The sequence below is a fragment of the Populus alba genome, chromosome 5 (genome assembly GCF_005239225.2).
Source record: "Populus alba chromosome 5, ASM523922v2, whole genome shotgun sequence".
NCBI lineage: Eukaryota > Viridiplantae > Streptophyta > Magnoliopsida > Malpighiales > Salicaceae > Populus > Populus alba.
Window position 1 is genome coordinate 19,282,229 of NC_133288.1, and position 20,979 is coordinate 19,303,207.

Below are 20,979 nucleotides of genomic sequence, written 5' to 3' on the forward strand. Positions count from 1 at the left end.
TATGAACTGATCTGACCAGACTTCTTCTCTTGTTCTATCCATATTGCTTTGTTTGTTGCTATTAATTCTTGAAGCTCCTGTTGAATTTCTTGTATTTGTTCATAAAGTCTCCTACAATGCTCCTCTACAACCTTTATCTTATTGCTTTCCACCATCCTTTTGAATGTAGAACAATGACAAAATCAAGAATGGCCTGGGATCGGCTCTAGTACCAATTTTTTATGGCCTTAGCCTAAACAAAAAAGAACCAGAAGAATTGAAGGAAAGAGAGGAGAAACAAGAATTGGCAACGAAAAAATGTCATTCATTGATCATTTGCCTCTTACGTCTCCTAATTACACTTTATATACAATGAAACCAATTACCAAAACTAACTGATTACTAAAAAACTTTAACCACCAGCTAACTAATCATTTATCACATGTTTTTATTGCTTATTTATATGTGACTAATGTATTCTTATTTGATCTTCATCTACAAGTTTCCAGCCTTCTAGTCCTGCAACTTTACTTCTTACCACTGCCTTATTGAACTGCTAGCTTAACAGCAAACCAAAGAATTCAAATCCTAGAGTAAACTCTTTAATAAACAAGCAATACCGAAATGATACACGGTAATAAACAAGAAAAAAAATTAAAAGAGCTAAGAAGATAGATCCACGGAAAACTTACTTACCAAGATCTTGAAGCAGAGAAGAGACCAAGTTTAACGAGAATTGTAGATCCAAATGTGCAAATGCTTGGGCGTTGATAGGTGTTGATTTTCAGCAAAGAAAAAGTTTAGATCTTCAGCAAAAACCTGGGCCTCACCCAATTTTTAACTTCTGTAAAAACTCTCTAGCGTTGATTCATTGATACTGCAAAAGCTCTGCAAAATTATTACTATTCTATATTCTATTGTTATAAATCATTTCGTTTTAAAGCTCGCATACACACAAACACTAATCCATACCCCGTCCAACAGTGAGAAATAACAAGGAATAACTAAAGGAAAGTCACTAATTTCGTGCCCAAGCATACTATCGAAAAAAGAGAATCATCGTATCAATGGATTTTGTAAGAGTAATTACCATCTTTTTTTGACTCCAGCTACTTTTAGATACAATTAAAAAGACAAATGAACGTGAAATGTGGAAACTCTCTTTCCTTCCAGCATCAGCTCCGTCTTTCTTTCCTGCATCAGCTCCTTCTTTCTCCAGTATCAGCTCTATCAGCTCCCTCTTTCTTTCCAGTATCAGCTCTATCAGCTCCCTCTTTCTTTCCTGCAAGAATCATAGAAATTTGGAGGCCTCTACTAAATGCTTGATTGAAGAGCAGGCGAGTTTGGAACTCCGAGGCAAACGGGAACCATGACAAGATGGCTATTGGCATGAAAAGCAATAAGCCCATAATATATTCGTATGCCCTTGCTAGCTCCTTTATTGAATCCCAGAATCCTATCCACATAAACAACGACCTGCATGCTTGTCCAATCTACAAAGGACAAGAAATTGGATATTAAAAGTTCTCGTTCAGTTGAAACTACGAATCACCAGGTAATATTTCCGCGGGGGGGGGGGGGGGGGGCGGCGGCGTGGGTGGACGGACACCAAAGAGAGAACTGTCCTTGTCCTTGTGGCCAAATAATATTTTGGAAGGAACTGGATTCATAGCTTTGTTGGTGCATTCCAGTAAAAAATGCACATTATATCACAAGGAACTCCATCATGTGAGCTTTTGATTCAATAGATTCTTGAATAATATAAATATGCATTGGAGATCATCTGGGTCTGAATGAATGCAATAATTGCTAAAGGTAGAATATCCTTTTGTTTAGATAAAAGAGAGGACTTAGTCATGCAGTGGCCAACTAAAGGAGAAGTTTTAAAGTACATTGCACACTTGGGAACAAAATGTTTGTACTTACAAGAAGAAGGGCCCACCCCGTGGGTATGAATGCGAGGATGCCAGCAAATAAATCTTGTATTGTGAGACCACAAACTACGAATAGAACAGTCATGACCGACACGAAGCCGAGGAATAGGAGTGCCTTGAGAATCCTGAACATGAGCTGAAAATCTGTACGGAATTTTCGTCTCCCCATTGATACCATCTGAGAGCAGCATTGGAAAAAAACAAACAGGAGCAGGCCAAGTTCAGAAATAAAGCATAGACAAACGACACATTTGTGAGAAGAAAAAGAAAAACCTCCTGTATTCTACTTTCAAATGGTCAATATACAAGTTTAAAATGTTGGTTTGCCAATTTTCGAATATAATTATTTCATGCACGATAAAAATTATTCAAGCTGCTCCCAGTCATATTTACTATTGCATGTGTTCCATTGGCATGCCACATACCTTAAGCACTAAAAGTGTAGTTAACATAACTATCCATGAAAGTCCATAAACCTACAAAAAAGATTTGAAGTTAATTGTAGAAGTTAGTATTTGGTGGTAAAAATCAACCAAACAGTTATAGGCCAATAAGAAAACAAAATATCACAAAAATATGGATTGTACCAGCAAACTTTTGCTGTGATGAGCTATATCAAGGTGGTAGACGATGCCATATTGGTAGATAAAGAAGCGAAATGCGAGGATTATTTCAAGTAACCATCCCCTGATATTCGTGTGCTTGAGATGTTCTTGTTCTCCACCCCACCATGATTCCCAACTTTTATCAGGTGCAATCCCTATACCACCACGATTTCCCATCCACCTTTTCCAATCTGTCCAATCATCCACTGTTTTTTGCCAATCAAATCCAGATGGATTGAACACAAATGGAGCAAATAACCAGGATCCAACCAGGCACCACATGGACAAGGTGACGAACAAATAAAGACTTGAACTGCGATATGAATTCCCATAGACTTCATACACGACCAACAATATAAATAGTTCCAATCCCTTAACAAAGTGACTTCGTGAGTATAGCCTATAGTTTTCTGCAAACTTTGCATGGAAAACAACAAAGCCACGCCCAGTAGCTCGATATTTGGAACCACCATGCAAAATTGTTCTTCCATAATAATGTGCTTTAGTTCCAAGCTGGAATGTAAAGAACACTGAGGCAAGTTGTAGCTGCATAATGACAAAATCACCCAGAGCAGTGCGGAACCCTTTCTCCAAACCAATTTCCATGACCATGGGTAGCACAAGCAATAAGCCTAGCTGAAAAATGGATTGAGGAGCCAAAGCCTGTTCAAGGGCCTTGCTTTCATTTATGCTCGGGTCCATAAGAATCTCCCTTTCTAATCCACTCATTACCATGTATAAGCGTCCATATAAGAACACATATACAGTAAGCACAGTTACCTGAAACAACAAAAGCATACCAAATGTAGTTATAACAACAAAAGCATACCAAATCTTTCTAATACACTCCATTTCATGTAATTCTAATAGGACTTGAAGTAAATCATGCGTAAGAATATTAAAATGGATTCACAAGTAACAAGCTGGCCTAGTGACCTAATCGTTTGATGTTATCTAACCACTGATCTTATACTGCACAATATAATCATTATCCAATTCAGATATGATTGAAATTGTTGAATTTCATAAAATTTGGGTTGTTCTTTTTTAGTACCTCATTAACACAAAATAATTTAGAAACTATTACTATATGATATTAGTCACAACAGAGGATTGTAGCATAAGGCCCAAGCTGACAAACTGATGTTATACTTGGTGTTGAATTGTTTATATTTTGATACCAGCATAAAATGAGTCTCGTCCTCAACAGTAAACAATCAGCAGCTTGAAATTTGTAAATAAGAATAATCCGAGCAACATTTACCAGGGAGCCTAGTTATGCTATGCATGTTTTTTTAAAAAAAAAAACAATAGGGAGGAGGAAGAAGAATCCTCCAAAAAACAAGTAACCAATACACAGCAGTGTTTCCTGAACCTACTGCAAATTAAATAAATAAATCACCTTGAAGCTCCATATGCAGAGCTCCTTAAGGAGATCAACATACCACCATAACTCAAAACTTAAAGCAAAAGGGATATCACCAGTAGTAGTCATGAAGACTCTATTAGAGTTTATAGGAAACAAAAAACTAAGAAATCTGTTGAGCACAAAGACAGTAAAATAAAGAGATCAGATCAGCATACCATGCTACTGAAATAGAAACCAACTGTTGTAAAGTAGAACGAGAGCATCCTATAGAAGTCAAAACGTCGCCCTAGTCGATAAACATCACGGCTAAGGGTCTGCTCTCCATTTCCATTTGCAACCTTTGCCTCAAAAGATGATATTTGGTTCATCCCCACATCACGTCCTTTTCCTACTTGTATGTATTCATGATGTGTTACATATCCCCCACGTAGAGTTGTGTTGTATCCTGAAGAGAGTGACATGCTTAATCATCGCATGGTACTTATGTGATGTCAATAGTGTTCAAATCCATATAAAATTACCTGCAAATATATCCTCGCTTAAATTTATTATTTTTGAAGCTTTGCTTATGCCACCCCTTGTTATGTGGAAGATTCTGTCAAATATATCAGGATGGCCGTAATGGAATCGTACCCTATAAAATCAGACAACATTTATTAGAATCTTATTCTAGCAAAGTGCACCACTGAAGAATAATCTTGGTGCACTTTGGTCTTCAAAACAAGTATATAAAACAAAGTTTACTCCAGTTTAAAGCTTGCAATTGTTCCTATATTTGAAAGTTGAAACTCTCTGTAGTTTTAAACTCCCACTCTTTTCTATTAGAAAAAATTTAAAAAGAAAACCAAGGTTCTGTGGTCTTTTAATCTGGAACAAAGTTCATCATTAAGTAAATCTAGATATCTTATACTGGTCAACGAGTCTATTCTGAGGAAAAGGGAAAAAACAGTCAAGCAGTGGTTTAGACTTAAGATTGGTTTCCATGGGAGAAACTTTCTAGTAGTAATCAATGCAAACATTTTTTCATTTCTCGTTTTCTTTTTCTCAAGTAGTGAAATATCATCTGTTTGAGCTTTGAAATATTTTTCTCCCATGTTTGATAATTAAAAAGGACAAATAGAAATGTACACGGATACAAAATTTAAATAATGCAACGAGCATTCAAATTGTAAATGATACGTAATACCACATAAGCATTCATTGATTGCTGGCTAAAATTAGGCTTACCTTAGAGGACTAGCCAAGATACGTTGGCCAATAGTCACAAAGCTGGTCTCCTGATTGGACATGAACCAAGCAAGTGATGAAACACTGTCAAAAGAAAGGGAAGAAATATAAGGGTTTATAATATTAAAATCAGAACATTTCTACTACATAATTCTTTTTGCACGCCAACACGTGATGCACAACCATTAAATGGTAAAGCTGACCTTCCAGTAAATATATGCTCCCTTATACCCAAAATCGTTGGGTTTTGTTTCCTACGATGAGATTTTTTAAGCTCCTCCAACACATTTCTCATTTTAAAAGCTTCTTCAAAGTAATTGTCCTGAAACAAAGAAATTTTAGTGAATTACTGTATAATGTAATTTATAAATGAATGGAAAAGGAATAGAGAGACTACCTGATTCATGTCTATAGTCTGTAGGGCTTCTCCACGAGTAAAAATAATGGCATGATTTTGATTTTCAGGTTTTCCTTCACCAATATCTGTCGGAGGACCTGGAAGCTTGATTCGGTAGATTTCCTAGCAGTGTAAGGAGTACAACATGTAAGAGATTGTGCTTTGGATTTGTAGAAAAGTGGCAAAAGAAGCTTGTAAACAGGAGTAGCATTAACAATCAACTACTCTCAATATTTTTTGACTCAAGAACACAAAGGCAAGACATGTTTCTCATACCTAGCATATGAATTGAGGTGTCTAAACTAAGCAGTTCGGGAAACATCACATAAATGCAATTGTTCCTAAGACATAGTCCCTAAGAAGTACAATTTATTTTACAGGTGCATATACCAAATTACTTTGTTAGATTATCTAGCAAACAATAAACAGAGTTTTTCCAGAAGATAACTTTGCAACTCCGACCCTTTATTGCAGTTTGAAATGTGATAAATTTAATTGGAAGTGACCAATTGCTCGACTTTAGTGCAGCATAGAAATCCCGAAGCACCTAAATTCCATACCAAACAAGGAATCAATCTCGTACCTCATCATACTTATCACCCCCTTTGACAAGAACAGAGTAATACAGCTTTTGAGATTTTCCATTCACCGTGGTCTCTCTTTCATCTATGTAAGCAACACGCAACGATGGATTCCTGCATTAACAATATGTAATGAAGGTTGCCATCAACCTTTTGTATCTAAATGGAGAGCTTCATGTAATGCAATGGGACCAATTTTAACTTACGCTAACATTAAATTCAGAATATTGTTGTAACAACTCCGATCCCGTTGTTCAGTGGATTTTTTCTGAGCCCCATACACTTGACAAGAAACAACATAGGTGAACTTCAAATCAGCTAGAGCTTGTACCCGATCATAATATACTTTTTGATCCATCTCTTGATCCATCTCAAGTTCCAAGGTACGGGAGCTATTCAAAAGGGCTGCAAAGCAAAACGGTGATTAGCTTTTTGAAAAAATAATGTACCATTTGAGGTAATGGAATCGAATGCTAAATTTCAGAAGTAATGGCGCGTATATATGTTAAGAAATCACAAACCATCATCTTCTGCAAATTCTAATAAGCACTGAAGTTCTAAGGCTTGCCTGTAGTACATCATCCCTCTCACTGGAAAAAAAAACATAAAGAATTATGTGTGCGCACGTACACGTGCATACACACACGGTTACATGATGGCCTAGTCAACATCCATAAATGAAGCAAGTTAATAAAGCACCAAAAACCTTCACTATTCAAACCTGTTCTAGCAAGGGTCTGCCCCCTATAGGATACCCACTGACGAGTAAACTCCGCCTTGTCTTTGGCAAGAAACTTAAGTTTCTGATCATTTATACGTTCCTCAAAATTTTTCCATTCATCTGTTTTGCGTTCATTTGTACATGATAAGTTTAACCCCATTATAAAGAATGAAAGTGTGATGTAAGAATTGGTAGAAACTCACCATGATATATTGTCTTTAGGTAGAACAAAATTGTTATCCCATCTTCATTTTCCTTATGAAGTTCGTCATCAGAATAAAGAACATCTTCTTTGTAATAGGGAGTCAAAACACTAATGATATCAAAAAAGAAATTTAATGTCAAAACAAAACAAAAAATTAAAATGAGTAGCCATTTATTTATGACCAATAATGATCTAAATGGAAGAAAATGAGCAACACAAAAGCACATGACCAATTCTAAAAATGGTGAATAAGAGAAGAAACTGAGCAATCCTACTTAACACAATTTTTATCATGTTCGTGCAAGATTATCATTTCTTCATTTCTGATCGGATTGTGGTAACAGGTCATGATCATGTTGAAGATGATTTATTTTTAGAATATGTTGTTCCTACAAAGAAAGTATAGACAAAAACCATACCCACCTATTACATTTTTTGTTTACAAAATTCACATTTTTCGATCACTCACCTAAAAGAGAACATGTCTCGGACTTTTGGAGCCTTCGGCATGTTCATAAATAAGGAATTTGCAAAGAAAGTGATTCGGCGGCGAGCATCCAAGTTTGATGGCACATTTATGGCAGATTCCTTCGTGGTCAAAAGTAAATGAAGCCTGAGGACCTACAGAGAGATGTTGAACAATATAAAAATTGAAGATGTATATGTCACAAACATTATATTCGTAACAAAATATGCGAGTGTTAGGACAACCTTCTCCCTCCAAGACTTGTCATTTGTAAGACTTAAATTTATCTTTTCAAACCTCTGTGTTTGCATACTACTTTGATCACTCGAGGAGTGTGAGTGAGCTCTTTCCAGAATTCTACAGGGATAGGTAGCCAAACATTTAGTTATCAGGGCTCAATCTGTCATAAACCATTTTGACATCCCATTAAGTTAGTAATAATTCAGAACTTACTCATGACCATGAATCATAATATCCTGAGTGATAATTTCTATAATAGACTGAAGAGCATTAATTATCTGAGATTTGTAGAAGCCATCATCATCATGATCATGATCATGATCACCTAGCTGTCAACAAACTAGTGTGAGCACTCGAATATGAGCAAGTGCAGACCATGATGAAAATAAGAAATTAAAGAAAAAAGAAAGCATAAAGAAAGCACATTACCAAGACTTTTAGAAATCTCTCCAAATATTCACTAAGCATAGGCAATCCACTCATTCCGAACTCATTCAAAAATCTATGGTCATTTATGCTCATATCTACCTTGTTATGTATTTCTTTAACAATCCTGTTGAGAAAAGAATAATAAAAATAAATGAATAAATAATCGATCATAAATGGCCAGATTCATTTTATATGACTTTTAAGACTCAATCTCGCAAGATGAATGCTTCTTACATCTTATCTACATCATCTTCCAGAAGGCTAAATATTATGTACTTCAATGCCTCATAACACTCAATCAGTGCTGATTGCATATACTCATCCATCTTTCTATATAACTCAGCATCCTCCTTCCCCTTGAAATCTTTTGCCATGTCCAGTGCTATAGGGATCTGTCATGTGTTAATCAACACAAGGAGATAAGTTAGAATTGGAATTGCATTGAGTACAAATATTAAGAATACCAATGAATCAAGGTGCATACCTTGCTAGCAAGCAAAAAAGGAGGCCACTGGAAGACAGAGACATCATTTGAAGAATAAGGCACAAGTAGCAAGTCTTTTTCACTGAACAGTGAAGTAAATTTAAAATCTTACAACTAGAAATATGATGCACTTGATGTTGTAATAAATTGTATAGCAAGAAGAGCCTCAACTGATTGCTGATCAGATCTTCCATTCTCAAAGAATATATGAACTCATTCCACACATGTGAAAAATTTGCAATATTTTTTCTTTCTGATTCCTCATTTTTTCTTTCTGATTCCTTATCCTGAAATGATGAGAATTGTTGATTTAGACAAGACAAATAAGAGGGGGTTCCAATTGATTGCTATATAAAACAAGCTGGAAAACAAAATAATATTGTTGCTTTTGTATTTGGCACAAAATGCATCCAAGATGGAACATCAATAAAAAAAATACCTGATTGTCAGTGCAAATAAACAAACCACTACAACAAAATTTGTTAGAATTGATCACCAAAGGTTTCCTCGGAGCATCCTCGTGTGATGGCACAAGATGGCGACTGAAAGCTGAAGGCACGGATTCAAATCTGGACCGTAACATCCCTAAGGTCCTTATCTGAAAATAAAAAGTTATGAGTGTTGTGCGGGATGAAAACAACAACTTGTCAACTGCATACTTTCCATACAATCAAATATGAACTAATATTCCAAATATTCTATAACAATCAAAATAATGTTAAATAAATGGGACAATTGTGCATCATATGAATGCTAATATATCATTATATGAGAACAAAATAACCACTAACCTCACCCAAATGGCTGAAGGCTCCTTGAATCCCACCAACAAGAGTAGAAAATATGGCATACCATATTTGTGCATCCAAAAAATAAACCTAATACAATGACAGAATTTACCCCAACTTAATGTAAAAGTTTGTTATGAAACACAAAACTATAAAGTTTCTCATTCCTAAAACTTCATATTCAGTCCACTTACCAGAAGAATAGGAGTCCATATAGAGATAACAACACCAATGTTATGCGGAACTACACCAATTTCAAAACATGACTTAGTTATAGCTCTATGATGAAAGAAAGTACAGAGAGTAATAAAAAAGGGTGAAATATTACGTTGGGGAAAGAATTCATGCCATTGATAGTTATTGACACGAATCTCCATAATCAACTTTGTCGGTTCAACTAGAGGCAGTATCTATTCACAAATATGCAACATGTGGGTTATAAGCAAATGAATGACAGACTGTACAAGAAAACAAATGGTCCATGCAAAATGAAATTGAAAGGTACAAAATAAGATTGTTTGTTTTTCCACATCCATGGTATAGTTGCTGCAAAAAATCACTATAACAGTACAATAATTTAGGAAAACTATGTTTCTCCCAATATTATACATGGCCTTCAATATTATCTCCCACAGGAATTGTATTTTTTTTTTTTTTGTTTATCTCTAACCAACCATGTAATTAGAAATTTTAGCCTTGGAGAAATTTGAAATATCCCATGTGGAAACTACATCCAAAAAGTGTTTCAAACATATGTAAATTCCAGGAAGTTAAGTTTTTATCCCTACATTGCATACAATGTTCTTTAATTGAAGTACAAATATATGTGACGAGCTATTCTGCAAGAGGAACACCATTTTCAGTGGTGGAGAAAAGACTTTAGAGTTCCTCCTAAACTTGTACATAATAATTCTACTCTCTTATTTTCATGTGTATAGATCCAAATTCCAAATACATGCATATAAGCAAATTTGTAACATTTTTGTGCATGCACATGTGTGTATGTTGTGAGTACATGATGCATTTAGACTCAGAATATTGTTAACAAAATCATGTCTCAATGAATATTGAAATTCAAAAATTAAGATGTTTAAGAAGAAAAAACCTCCACATAGTAGCTAAATGCTAGCTTGCAAATTATCAGCAAGACCCAGAACAAAGTATACCTGTGCATAGGAAAATATTAAGATTTAATAAGAAAAAAAGACCTCTAGTTTATAAAGGCATAACATTCATTTTAAATTTCCCAACAAGAATTCTAACATTGATAAAGTACAAGAGCCAAATCATGCAACTTCCTAGTAACCTCCCTCATCCCCTCCAAAAAGGTAAAAATGAAAATAAATTAACAATCAATAGCATTTGTTTCTCTTACTTTAAAAGTGAGAACATATCCTCATGCATGCCTCTTCCTACATATAGTTTTGGCTGCAAAAAGGTAAAAGAAATGTAAAAAAGAAGGCTAGGTTGAAGAGAAAGAAACAAAAACTAGAATATCAACCAAACTCAAAACACACGCATGCACACAAACACTTGAGTCAAAAGTAAAAGTGCTTGATATACTTGCCTGAGCCCACCACATTATGAGAGTGACAATCCGCCAGTTTGAACGTTCCATGGTTCTCCGTAATGGTGGAAGCACAAAAAGTAAAGCAGCAAACACATTGGGTATTAAATAAATTGTCACGGCATAAATATAAAATGACTGATTCTGCCAATCCATAGACCAAGTGCTAAAGAACTTTACAAGTCCTGTTGGATTCAGCACGGAGCTAGAATAACCAATTGGCAGAACCACAGCCCATGCAGCAGCCACAACAAACTTAAAAAGATATCGTAGTATTTGTGTGACTTTTAAGCTCCTCCATGCATTAAGACTCAAAATTATATCCAGAGAAGCTACAAAACCAAAGATGAAAATGTCAAGGGAGCACCAAAAAAGTCGCTCAAACTATAACAACAAAACCATAGCAATATATAACCATATGCAAAACTTAAACAAATACATATTAATGTTTAATATTGAGAAATTGCCAAAAAAATGCAATCACAAGGCTTTATTTCACTTGGTTGATGTCCACAATAACCGCTAGCATTAGCAAGACAATGCTAGCAAAGTTTTCATTTCTGATGAAATAGAAGCAATAAAATTAAAATAGCAATAAAAATATTGTTTATTTTCTGGACAAGAGAAAAATTATTAAGAAATTCATCAATACCTTGCAAAAGATTAAGGAATGCAGAAGTGACAAAAATGCTCAAAACACTTTTGAAGACATCCTCATCAAAAAAGGCTATAATAGATCCAGAAGGACTCCATGCAATAATTATCATAGCCTGAAAAACAAGTTCATATTCAATTGATTCCTAGTAGAGAAATTTATTGAAGACATTAACCCAGTAACATTTTAGGCCACCTGCAAAGCCAATATAAAAAATATCCACATTCGGTCAAAACTTCTAAAAAGGTGCCAAAAAGTGCGGACTTCGACAAAATTAGTCTTAGGCTTCCTCGTTCCACCAGTGCCTTGGTTAGACCTCTGCAAAAAGCATACAAACTTCAAACACAAAATGTTTGGAAGAAATGCATGATAGACCACTCCCCATAACAATTAAAAAAAATAAAAATGAAAAGAAATTCAGGAAGATAGAAGAACTTCAATAGTTCAGCATTGAAAACTAACATTATTATCAATGGCCAAAAGATCACTAACATCATTACATCACATTTTACAAAAACTAAAAAGAAACCAATTGAAACATATTTTAAAAATAAAGATGTGAATTTAAAGATCAGCAAGAAACAGTTGATAACATACACAATGCACTATAATTTCTCATTTTTGTGAAGCGTAATTATCCGCATGCTTCAGTAAAAGGCTACTACACTGGGGTCAAGGTATGTTCAGATGCCTTACCCATTTTTTTTCCTTCTTTGTTAGGGGGGGTAGGGGGGGTAGAGAGATACCTCATTTGCAGGTGGCCACTCATCTGAATGAACAAAAAAATCTGCTCGGAGGTCCATTGGCCAATTTAACTTGAAACACTTGTCAGACCTGAAAAGATGAAAAAGTTAGTTATCAGTCATCTTGACTAATTGTGGAAACAGAACTTACTCTTCAAAGGGTCTCACCAGAAATACTCGTTCAGGTCATCATAATTTCTCCATTTTGAATGGCTAGCCTTGCCTCCTTTGTTTCTCCTTGCTTCCTTTTTCAGGAAATGAAATCATCTTCCAGATGTAACATGTAAGTGAAAGATAAATAACAAGTACTAAATTTAGTTAAAAATCACCTCGCGCAAAACCTGATAGATTGGGGTTATAACATTCCTCAGAAAGGCTTCATCATCAGGTGGTGTTATTTCATATGTCTCCCCACTAACAGGATGCACGTTGCTATGTAATATTCCATAGACTTCATGTGCCATCTTGTACATTAGGAAATAAGGAGAGCATCACATTTGCATACAAAAAAGAGATGTGAACATCAAAAACATACCATGGAGGAAGCTAAACAGATACCAACCTAAAGAATGATTCATTAGATTTTCTAAGATAGGAGAATTATATGCCTAAAACTAATTCTTGGTGATGATAGAGTTCTGCTACCTTAACTGGCATCAATGCTTCTAATAAATTGATTTAAACAACTGTTAAATGAAATGAAAATAAAAGCACTATGCTATATACAAAATTGTTACCAAATAACAAGCAAGACAGACAGATGAATTCCAGTATTTGGAAACCAAGGCTAAAAATTTTATTTCAGACATTAGTAGATGATAAGCTAATTCTGAGAACTGTTTACAAGTACAGAAATCTCATAAGGCACTTTCTCAAGATGCTTTTCTCATGCAGCTTAATAATGGGAGACACATGAACATCTTTTGATACATTGTCGTCTGGCTTGGGATATAGAAAACAACTTGTGATACCATAGGTGAGCATCAACAACCATAATAAGATGGAAGATTTTTTTTCATGCAGTGGGTTTTGGGAGAAAGGACTGTAAAATTTTGTATAAATATGCAATATATGCAGTGGTATGATACAAAAATCAATTCTAACATAATAAATGTGGGACAAAATTATTTTCGTAGCTAACTTCTACGTGGGGCAATCTATCTGGGGCATTTAGGATTTTTTTTAGTGGATATTCAATGAGACTAGAAAGCCATTGCTTTTTAATTTTTAACAATCTATTGTTCCCCACAGAAGTTGGCTTGCTCTCCTTATTCAGGATTCCTTTTCTATTAAAGATCTTACCTTTTATATTAAATAAACTCAGCCCCTTTTTTTAATTCAGTTTAAATTATATTCATCTCTTTTAGGAAAACAAAGGACTAAACGATACCAGAAGAAGTCAATCATAGTTTCTACACAACATGTTATGTTGATTGTACTTCTAAGACTCCCGATAGATATCTAAAACAATAGCTTATCATAAGAATGATAAAAAACTGCTGCCATGCTAATATTATTTAATTCAACTTGGCAATACTCCATGAAAAAATCTTATAAAAAAACATACATTGTGGAAGATATAGCAAATGCATTCTGGCATGAATCGTATATTTGAAGCTTCACCCCATATAAGAAGATAGAGTGCAATGTAAATAAGCTTCAACTGTTGGTTGTCAGACTTCGTAGGAAACCTACAAGATCAAAAAATTTCAACCACCTGAAAAATACACCTTTACCTGCTGCAATCTTATGACCATAACTTACTCAAGATTTGATTTACAACGCAAATAGTTACACCACGAACGATAATTCTTGAAAATTGTTTCCAACAATCGTTGTATGGTCCCACTATTGAGCTGCAATAAACTTTGTCTCAATCTTTGAAAGACAATGATATAAAGAAGTAAAACGAAAAAAAGGCTTCTATAGAGAGAATAGAAGAATGTTAAATTCATATAAGATAAGTGAGTATATAGCATCAAGCTTTTACCGTAGTATAATCGTCAAGACTCCTCTTCCTTACATCCATATTGGCTAGTAGCAATATCAAGTGCTCCCTCTGATTTGCCACGTTTCCTCGCTTCGATTCCATGGACAAGATAAGAATATAAGGAGTTATAACTAAATCAGAAACTTGTATGCATACAGTTGACTTGAGTTTATGAACACAGCACACAAGTTTCATTATGACCACCAAAACTACGATATTAATGAAACCCCCACTAGTTATCTAACGAGACAAACAGATAGTCAAATCATGCAACACCAATCTTGTTTTTCCATTAGTTAGTCACATTTGATTATTTGGAGGAGGTGAGGGAGAGTTCATTTTCTTTTCTTTTTGTAAAGAAGAGGAAATTTTATTAAGAAAGGAAAAGATAATGGAATGCTGTAAGTATGATAAGGCATCTTCTAAACTTAAATAAAAAATAAAAAATCTTCTACACAGTGGCAGAACCTCAAAGAGACAGGCCCTCACCTAGCATTTTTAATTTTCCAAAATACTATGTACATTTAAGTTCCTTTACTTTTCAAATAATTAATTTAGTCACTATGTCTCCAAATTTATTTAGAGTTGGATCCTTGTTTTCAAAATTTGCTTTTCTTTTTCCAAATTAAAAGTCTCTCTCCCGCCATACATATTATTTCCAAGCAACAAAATGCACATCCTTAAAGTGTCAATAAGTTTTCTTTTCTTTTCCACGAATAAAATTTTTTAAAATAATATCCATACAATATGCTCACTAGACCATCAAAGCTAATCAAAAAATTTGACATATCATCTTTTTTTCTCTCTTCTTTTTTGGAGTTTTGATAGAATTAAATTATTGTCCAAAATTGACATGGACAAAATTGAATGATGTCACAAGCTATAATACTGTATATTTAGTCATGTTCTTGCGTCCCCTAAAATTTTGTTCAAGATCAGCCACTGCTTCTACAAATCATTCTGAAAAATCAACTGACACAAATAAGTTTTAGAAACTACCCTAACTCAAAGTAATTGGTTAGACAACTGACGTTTCTCAAAAATTTCTGCATTTCTCTGTATTCAAACACACCATATCAGTGCAATTGCCACACCTCTCCAAAGAGTTTTGCCTTCTTTGCCTCTCCCAAAACCCAAAGCAAGTGAATAATAAATCTTCAAGGTTTTACAGCACATCCATAGCTCACCAAAGAAAATGGCCCTGATCTTAACCACAAAATTCATTTATTTCTATCGATTCAGTATAACTGGTTTGAATGGAAATGGTATAGCTCTGAAGCAAACCATTTCCAGACTGTTCTTCATAAGTTATTCCAAATTAGAAATACTTCGTCTTTATGTCCATTAAGAAATATTATGGGTTTTCTCCACGAGCATTAAAAAGAGATGCGTTAATTTCTTCATTACTTTCTTTGTAATCTTCCCGTTGCCATATAAGATTCACCTAGCTTTGTAAGGAACAATACTGCCGACAATTCTCAAAAGGAATAAGAGAATAAAGTATATGAATAACAGTGAACTGAGACCCAAAGGTCCAAACGTTCAAGTCTGTGAGTCCTTTAAGCAACTTAAAGATCTAGAAGCTAACATGCAGATTACTTCAGAACTGACAAACAAAAGACCCAAAACTAACATTTTGGCTGTAAAATAAGAAAACAAATTGCAAAAAATAGAACTGAAGGTGCATCTTACCTGAAACCCAAAAATAGACGAGAGCCAATCGAATATGTCATTGACAGATGTAACCCTTTCCTTGTGCATGTCACTAGAGGAATCATGCGGTAGTCTAATTTTGGGCATTGGAAGATTATCCACATCACGTAGAGCATGAAGTGCGGCTTTTATCTATATTTTCAAGGATGACCATGATAAAGTTCAGACATTCACAATCAATGTAATTAGCTCAAGCAAAACCAAGATTACATATTCTACACATATCCAACCTCTGGAAGTTCCATGATTGCTGGTTTTACCCCAGCAGCATACAGTGGAAGAATGTTGTAGTGTTCGTACTGTCCCCTTTTTCTCTTAACATCCTCAGCATATTTCTTTGTCTATGGCAATAGAATCAATTGAACATACACGATTAAGCACCTTCCACGTGCAAACATGTACCTTAAGAGCTCATGCCAGGATGCTGAAAACAATTAAATCAAACCTTGTTGTCAACTTTTCCTGCAGGTACGACCGTTTGCAGCACATCATATAATACTGTAGCAGTGCGAAGAATCTTAGCCATCTCCTCCCTGCAAGAGTTGACACAAAGAATAAGATATGATAGATGCTTAGAAACTTTGGCAAGACAGCAATTGGATAAAAAATAAATAAAGAAGAAGAAAATAGGCTAAAAAATAATCAAGCCTCACGGTTTTTTTGTATGCTGTGCATCTTTAATGTTCTCCTTGTAGAATTTTTGGTAATACAACTGGATTTCGCCTGGATCATTTATAGCAAGCTGACGCTTTGTTTCTTCTTCTAGCTACAAAAAGGGGAAATTTAAGTAGTCTTAAATCATTTCTCTGAGAACTCCAGAATATTATTTCGAGTGTGCTCTTAATAGTAATCTGATAATATCTTCTTTTTCCATAAAGGAAAATTGCAATCTGAATGTATTATTGAGATAAAAGGAAATAGGTATAAATAATCCTAGTTTATATATTGAACAGGTTGCCTAACGGAAAAGTAGGCTCTAGGAAACTGTGATTAGGCTAAATCATAAATCAGTTACGCAATTTCTCTAAAATATGATCTTCAATATTTAGTTCAAAGCCCACGTTTTTCCTTCTTGATGAAACTACACTTTACTGTAGCAAAATATGCAGGTTGAGAACAATCCCCAGGAGAGTGAGAGCACAAAAGAAATAAATTATGGAACATATATTTTCTTATAGTTGGAAGAATTTGGAAAATAATGGGATAGCAATCATGAATTAAAAATCAAAGGAGATCCAGTGTAGAAAAAAATCACATCAATACCAATCCATCTATGCTGCAGAATATCATGAAAGACAAAAGGAATGAAGATCATCCACCAGCATGTTCACTAACAATTAAAGTATTTCTATGCGATAATGAGATTAAAGGTTATATAGCCTAAGACAATTGAGATTTTTCAGCATTGAACAAGTTACAGCTGAGAAATAATTCCACATAAAACAGATGCTATTCTTCCAGGCACTACACTATTCATCTAAATTTCCATACTGTTAGTGAACTTATTACTAATTGCCACACCCACACCTCTCTACCCTTCTGGGTGGAGACATTCAGCGGTGTAACTTTCATAAGATGCACTTGCATTGGGAAGTGGATTCTGAGGCCTTTTAACAGATGCAAATTAAAGCTATTTAAAATCCACAAGCAACAACAGCCACTCTTGTATCTTAAGGCCTTTGGAGGCATTTTGATTGTGTAATAAATTTGTTTAAGTGAGAAGGGAAGAGTGAAGGATGTGATTGAGCCAGTTAAAAATCAGACTTGTTTATCCACCTTCAGATTTGAGAACAAGGAATCTAGCAGCTAATTTGGGGGATTAACAGAAATACATGATATGGAGGATGATGGATCACTTATTAGATAGCAATTGAAATTCAGTGGAAATTGAAACAAAAAATTAATTTAGGTTCAAATATTAACATCAACAGTTTCCCAATTGAGACGTAAATTCTGTAGAGCACCAAGAATGGTGCATTGCAGAGTGGCACTGGAAGTGGTGTCCAGAACAGGATTCTATAAATGTTTCTAATGGTTAGCGCATCCAATAGAAAGGCTTATGTTAGCTGGTGAGCAAGCAGCACACTAAATTAGGCAAAACCAGACTTTCTTATCCAGCTCGTTATATGATTATACAATGTCCCTGTCATGTTCCGGCCCAGCAGAACCATGCAAATGAGACATATTAGACAAGACAAAATACAGGCAATTTCCAATACCTTGTAAGTGTATCCAACCCAAAAGGTTCCGTAGGCTATTATTATAAAGTCATACCAAACTTCAGCTAGCATGCCAAGAATGCTCAAAGAAGTCAGGCCAGCAGTATGATAATTATTTCCATTGAGATTCAGGTCAGCAGTATGGTAATTATTTTTAATTAAGAATCAGGCAAGCAGTTAAACTAAAAAATCCCGATACCCTAAAAGAAGCGGGATAGAAACATCAGGCAAGCAGGCAGTTATTTTTACAGTTGTGATCAAACCACTACCTAAATTTGCCTCGTTTTACAATATGAACACAATTGGCATGTAAACTAATTTTGAGTGACATCTTGAACTTCAAAACACAAATTATGATGATTTTTCATAAAGCAGTGAAGATTTTTAAATTTACCAGATGCCGAGGAGCAAATACTGCCTGCCAGTTAAAATTTGAAATGCTAAAACAACGGGGATTTTTAATGAGAACGCTAGGAAAATTCAGCAACAATGCACTTAATGCAAATTCACTTCATTGGTACTTGAAACAAGAAAAGAAAACAGCTATAAGCTACAAAATTCATTCAAGAAGAACAAAACCAACACCACAACTCATCTAGTGTTTTCGAGAATCTAATAATTAGTTCCAAGTGAAATATCTAAAATTGAACAAGACAAAATAAATCCTGTAACAAAAGGAGATGATTCAAAACAATACAATAAATCATTCCTGAAATCCCGGCCATGAAGCTGAAACAAAAATATTCTTAAAAAAATAAAAATCAGTTATACCTTCTCAAGCCTGTGCAACAAATAGGTCTTGAACTGTCGAACTCCACGTCCACTCGACGTCAGATCCATCATATGAGCCCTCTCAAACGCATGGAATCGGCCTGATTGCATAAAAATATAAATAAACATAGCAGCAATTATATAATGTATTGTTTATGTAGTGTATAAATAAATGAATATTTTTTTTTTTTTGAAAAAACAAAAGGAAAGGTAAAGGAGAACTGGAGGAGATTACGTACAGAGATAGGCGACCCGAGAATTTTCCTTCTCAATCTCGTTAGCAACGCGAAGAATAGGAGCGATAAAGGCCAAAGAAGACGGCACAACCTCACTATCAACAGGAGGACTATCCTCGTTAGCCAAATCCAACACCGTCGTCTGCACTCGCGTCATTCTCCGAGACTGCGAACGCGGCGGACCCCCTTCATTCTTGGTCCCGCTCGAACTCGCCATCTCCAATCACACCAAGCCAACCCACAAAAAGCAATATAAATTATAACAACAATGGCTTTGATTTCAAGTTGAGTAAAAACGATCCAAGTTCCTTTGATTTTCGCTATCTTGTTTGTTATGTTTGAGAATGTTGTCGCAGTCGTGGTAATAGTGAGAATGAGAGAAGACATCCTTCTTTTTGTATATATAGAGAGAAAGATGGATGCTTTGAGTGTGGAGTGGGTCAAAGACGCAGTGATTGCTCCGGTGGCAAGAAAAGAATTGGATTTAGGAATTTTTTTTTTTAGGGGTGGTGCTCTTTTTGCTTTTGTAAGTGCAAGCTGGGATTGGTGGCGGGAAATGTAAAGGGAGGGAGAGGGTTTCTTTTTCTTTTTGGATTTCAGTGCGACGCTATTTACGCGACAAAGTACCTGCTTCCACGCTATCTTAGCACACGTGTTTGCACTGCACTGGGAGAAGTTATTTGGATTTTCTGTTTCTTTCGTGGGTTGAGTCCTTCTTCTTTTTTGCATTCGCTTTTCGGACGTCGGGAGCATTTTGGAATTCGGAGATGAACAAAATCAAGAAATTAATTGTGGTCCTTGATGTGTTGGATATTTATTTTTATTCTATATATTTAAGAAAATTTAAATTTAATAATGAACTTTTTGTTTTTACAATTAAAAAAACACTTTTAAAAAAATTTAAATTTTTTTATTTTTTTATTTTAAATTAATATTATTTTAATATATTTTCAAATAAAAAATAATTATAATTATTTTTTTAAATATGTCAATAATGACCTATCTTTCACTCATGTAAGAACGACCTATAAGTTTACCCCTAGATCTCTTTGGATTATAGTCAGACTTATTTAATATAAACATGTGGAAATAAAAGAAGATATATTTGTTAATTTAAGATTCTCCACATTTAATAAAAAGTTTAAAGTACAAAATAAAAATTATTTAAAACACCACTTTATATATGCATAAAAAGTTATAAAAAAAATATATATCTTTTAAATATCTTAAAATATTTTATTTATAGTCTTACCAAGATTCCATTAGCTATAAGCGTGCTGATGAATCTTTTTGCACATTTATCAGTGAAGGAAGCCCTTTTCTTGGATTTAGTTGCCTTTTGCCCTCATTAAATTATTCATTAATCATTGATCTAGCTTGCTTGAAAACTGTGCTCCTTCTTCGTATGTAGCCTTTTTCACTTAAAACTGTAACCTTTAATTTCTTAAACTCATAAAAAATGCTTGATAGTAAATTAAACTAAGAATATTGAGATATTTATTTAATATTTCTTTGCCACTATTTCATGCGAAAACTCATTCATGACAATTAAATTTCACTCTACATGAATGAACGGGAAGAATGGAGCATTCAAATGTATATATCTTCATGTCCAGTGAAACTAGTCGAGCTTCTCAAGTTTCATGTTCAAGTGAAGGCA

The 20,979-nt window shown here is 34.7% G+C and overlaps 1 protein-coding gene across 3 annotated transcripts; it reads right to left on the bottom strand.

Moving 5' to 3' along the window:
* Window positions 1–1,019: 1,019 nt before the first annotated feature.
* On the bottom strand, window positions 1,020–19,881 carry LOC118061750 (callose synthase 7). Of its 3 annotated transcripts, none has more exons than XM_035075301.2 (42): window positions 19,323–19,881; window positions 19,084–19,184; window positions 16,747–16,859; window positions 16,539–16,626; window positions 16,324–16,434; window positions 16,073–16,225; window positions 14,381–14,470; window positions 14,155–14,246; window positions 13,958–14,081; window positions 12,720–12,854; window positions 12,559–12,635; window positions 12,394–12,481; window positions 11,843–11,965; window positions 11,645–11,762; window positions 10,993–11,324; window positions 10,801–10,853; window positions 10,531–10,591; window positions 9,754–9,835; window positions 9,620–9,669; window positions 9,429–9,515; window positions 9,134–9,235; window positions 8,809–8,924; window positions 8,638–8,719; window positions 8,388–8,545; window positions 8,154–8,277; window positions 7,938–8,053; window positions 7,730–7,841; window positions 7,488–7,639; window positions 7,017–7,126; window positions 6,814–6,933; window positions 6,614–6,682; window positions 6,299–6,497; window positions 6,095–6,206; window positions 5,512–5,634; window positions 5,318–5,436; window positions 5,115–5,198; window positions 4,409–4,521; window positions 4,103–4,332; window positions 2,501–3,298; window positions 2,339–2,389; window positions 1,906–2,091; window positions 1,020–1,472 (listed from the first exon to the last, which is right to left on the bottom strand). In XM_035075301.2, the coding sequence occupies exons 1-42, from the start codon at window positions 19,534–19,536 to the stop codon at window positions 1,179–1,181; spliced, it is 5,862 nt and encodes a 1,953-aa protein (XP_034931192.1). In that variant the 5' UTR covers window positions 19,537–19,881; the 3' UTR covers window positions 1,020–1,178. The 3 variants fall into 3 exon arrangements, with proteins under 3 accessions (XP_034931192.1, XP_034931191.1, XP_034931193.1); XM_035075300.2 differs by having other exon boundaries at window positions 9,077–9,235; XM_035075302.2 differs by lacking the exons at window positions 7,730–7,841; window positions 7,938–8,053 and having other exon boundaries at window positions 9,077–9,235.
* Between the last annotated feature and the right edge of the window lie 1,098 nt (window positions 19,882–20,979).

Bases quoted from the DNA above. Each gene is read 5' to 3' on its own strand.
- LOC118061750 (XM_035075300.2), bottom strand. From the start codon at position 19,536: ATGGCGAGTTCGAGCGGGACCAAGAATGAAGGGGGTCCGCCGCGTTCG. The intron at 5,437-5,511 runs GTAGTCTCTCTA...TCTTTGTTTCAG, and splicing joins AGACTATAGACATGAATCAG to GACAATTACTTTGAAGAAGC. The intron at 2,092-2,338 runs GTATGTGGCATG...TGCTGCTCTCAG, and splicing joins CTACACTTTTAGTGCTTAAG to ATGGTATCAATGGGGAGACG.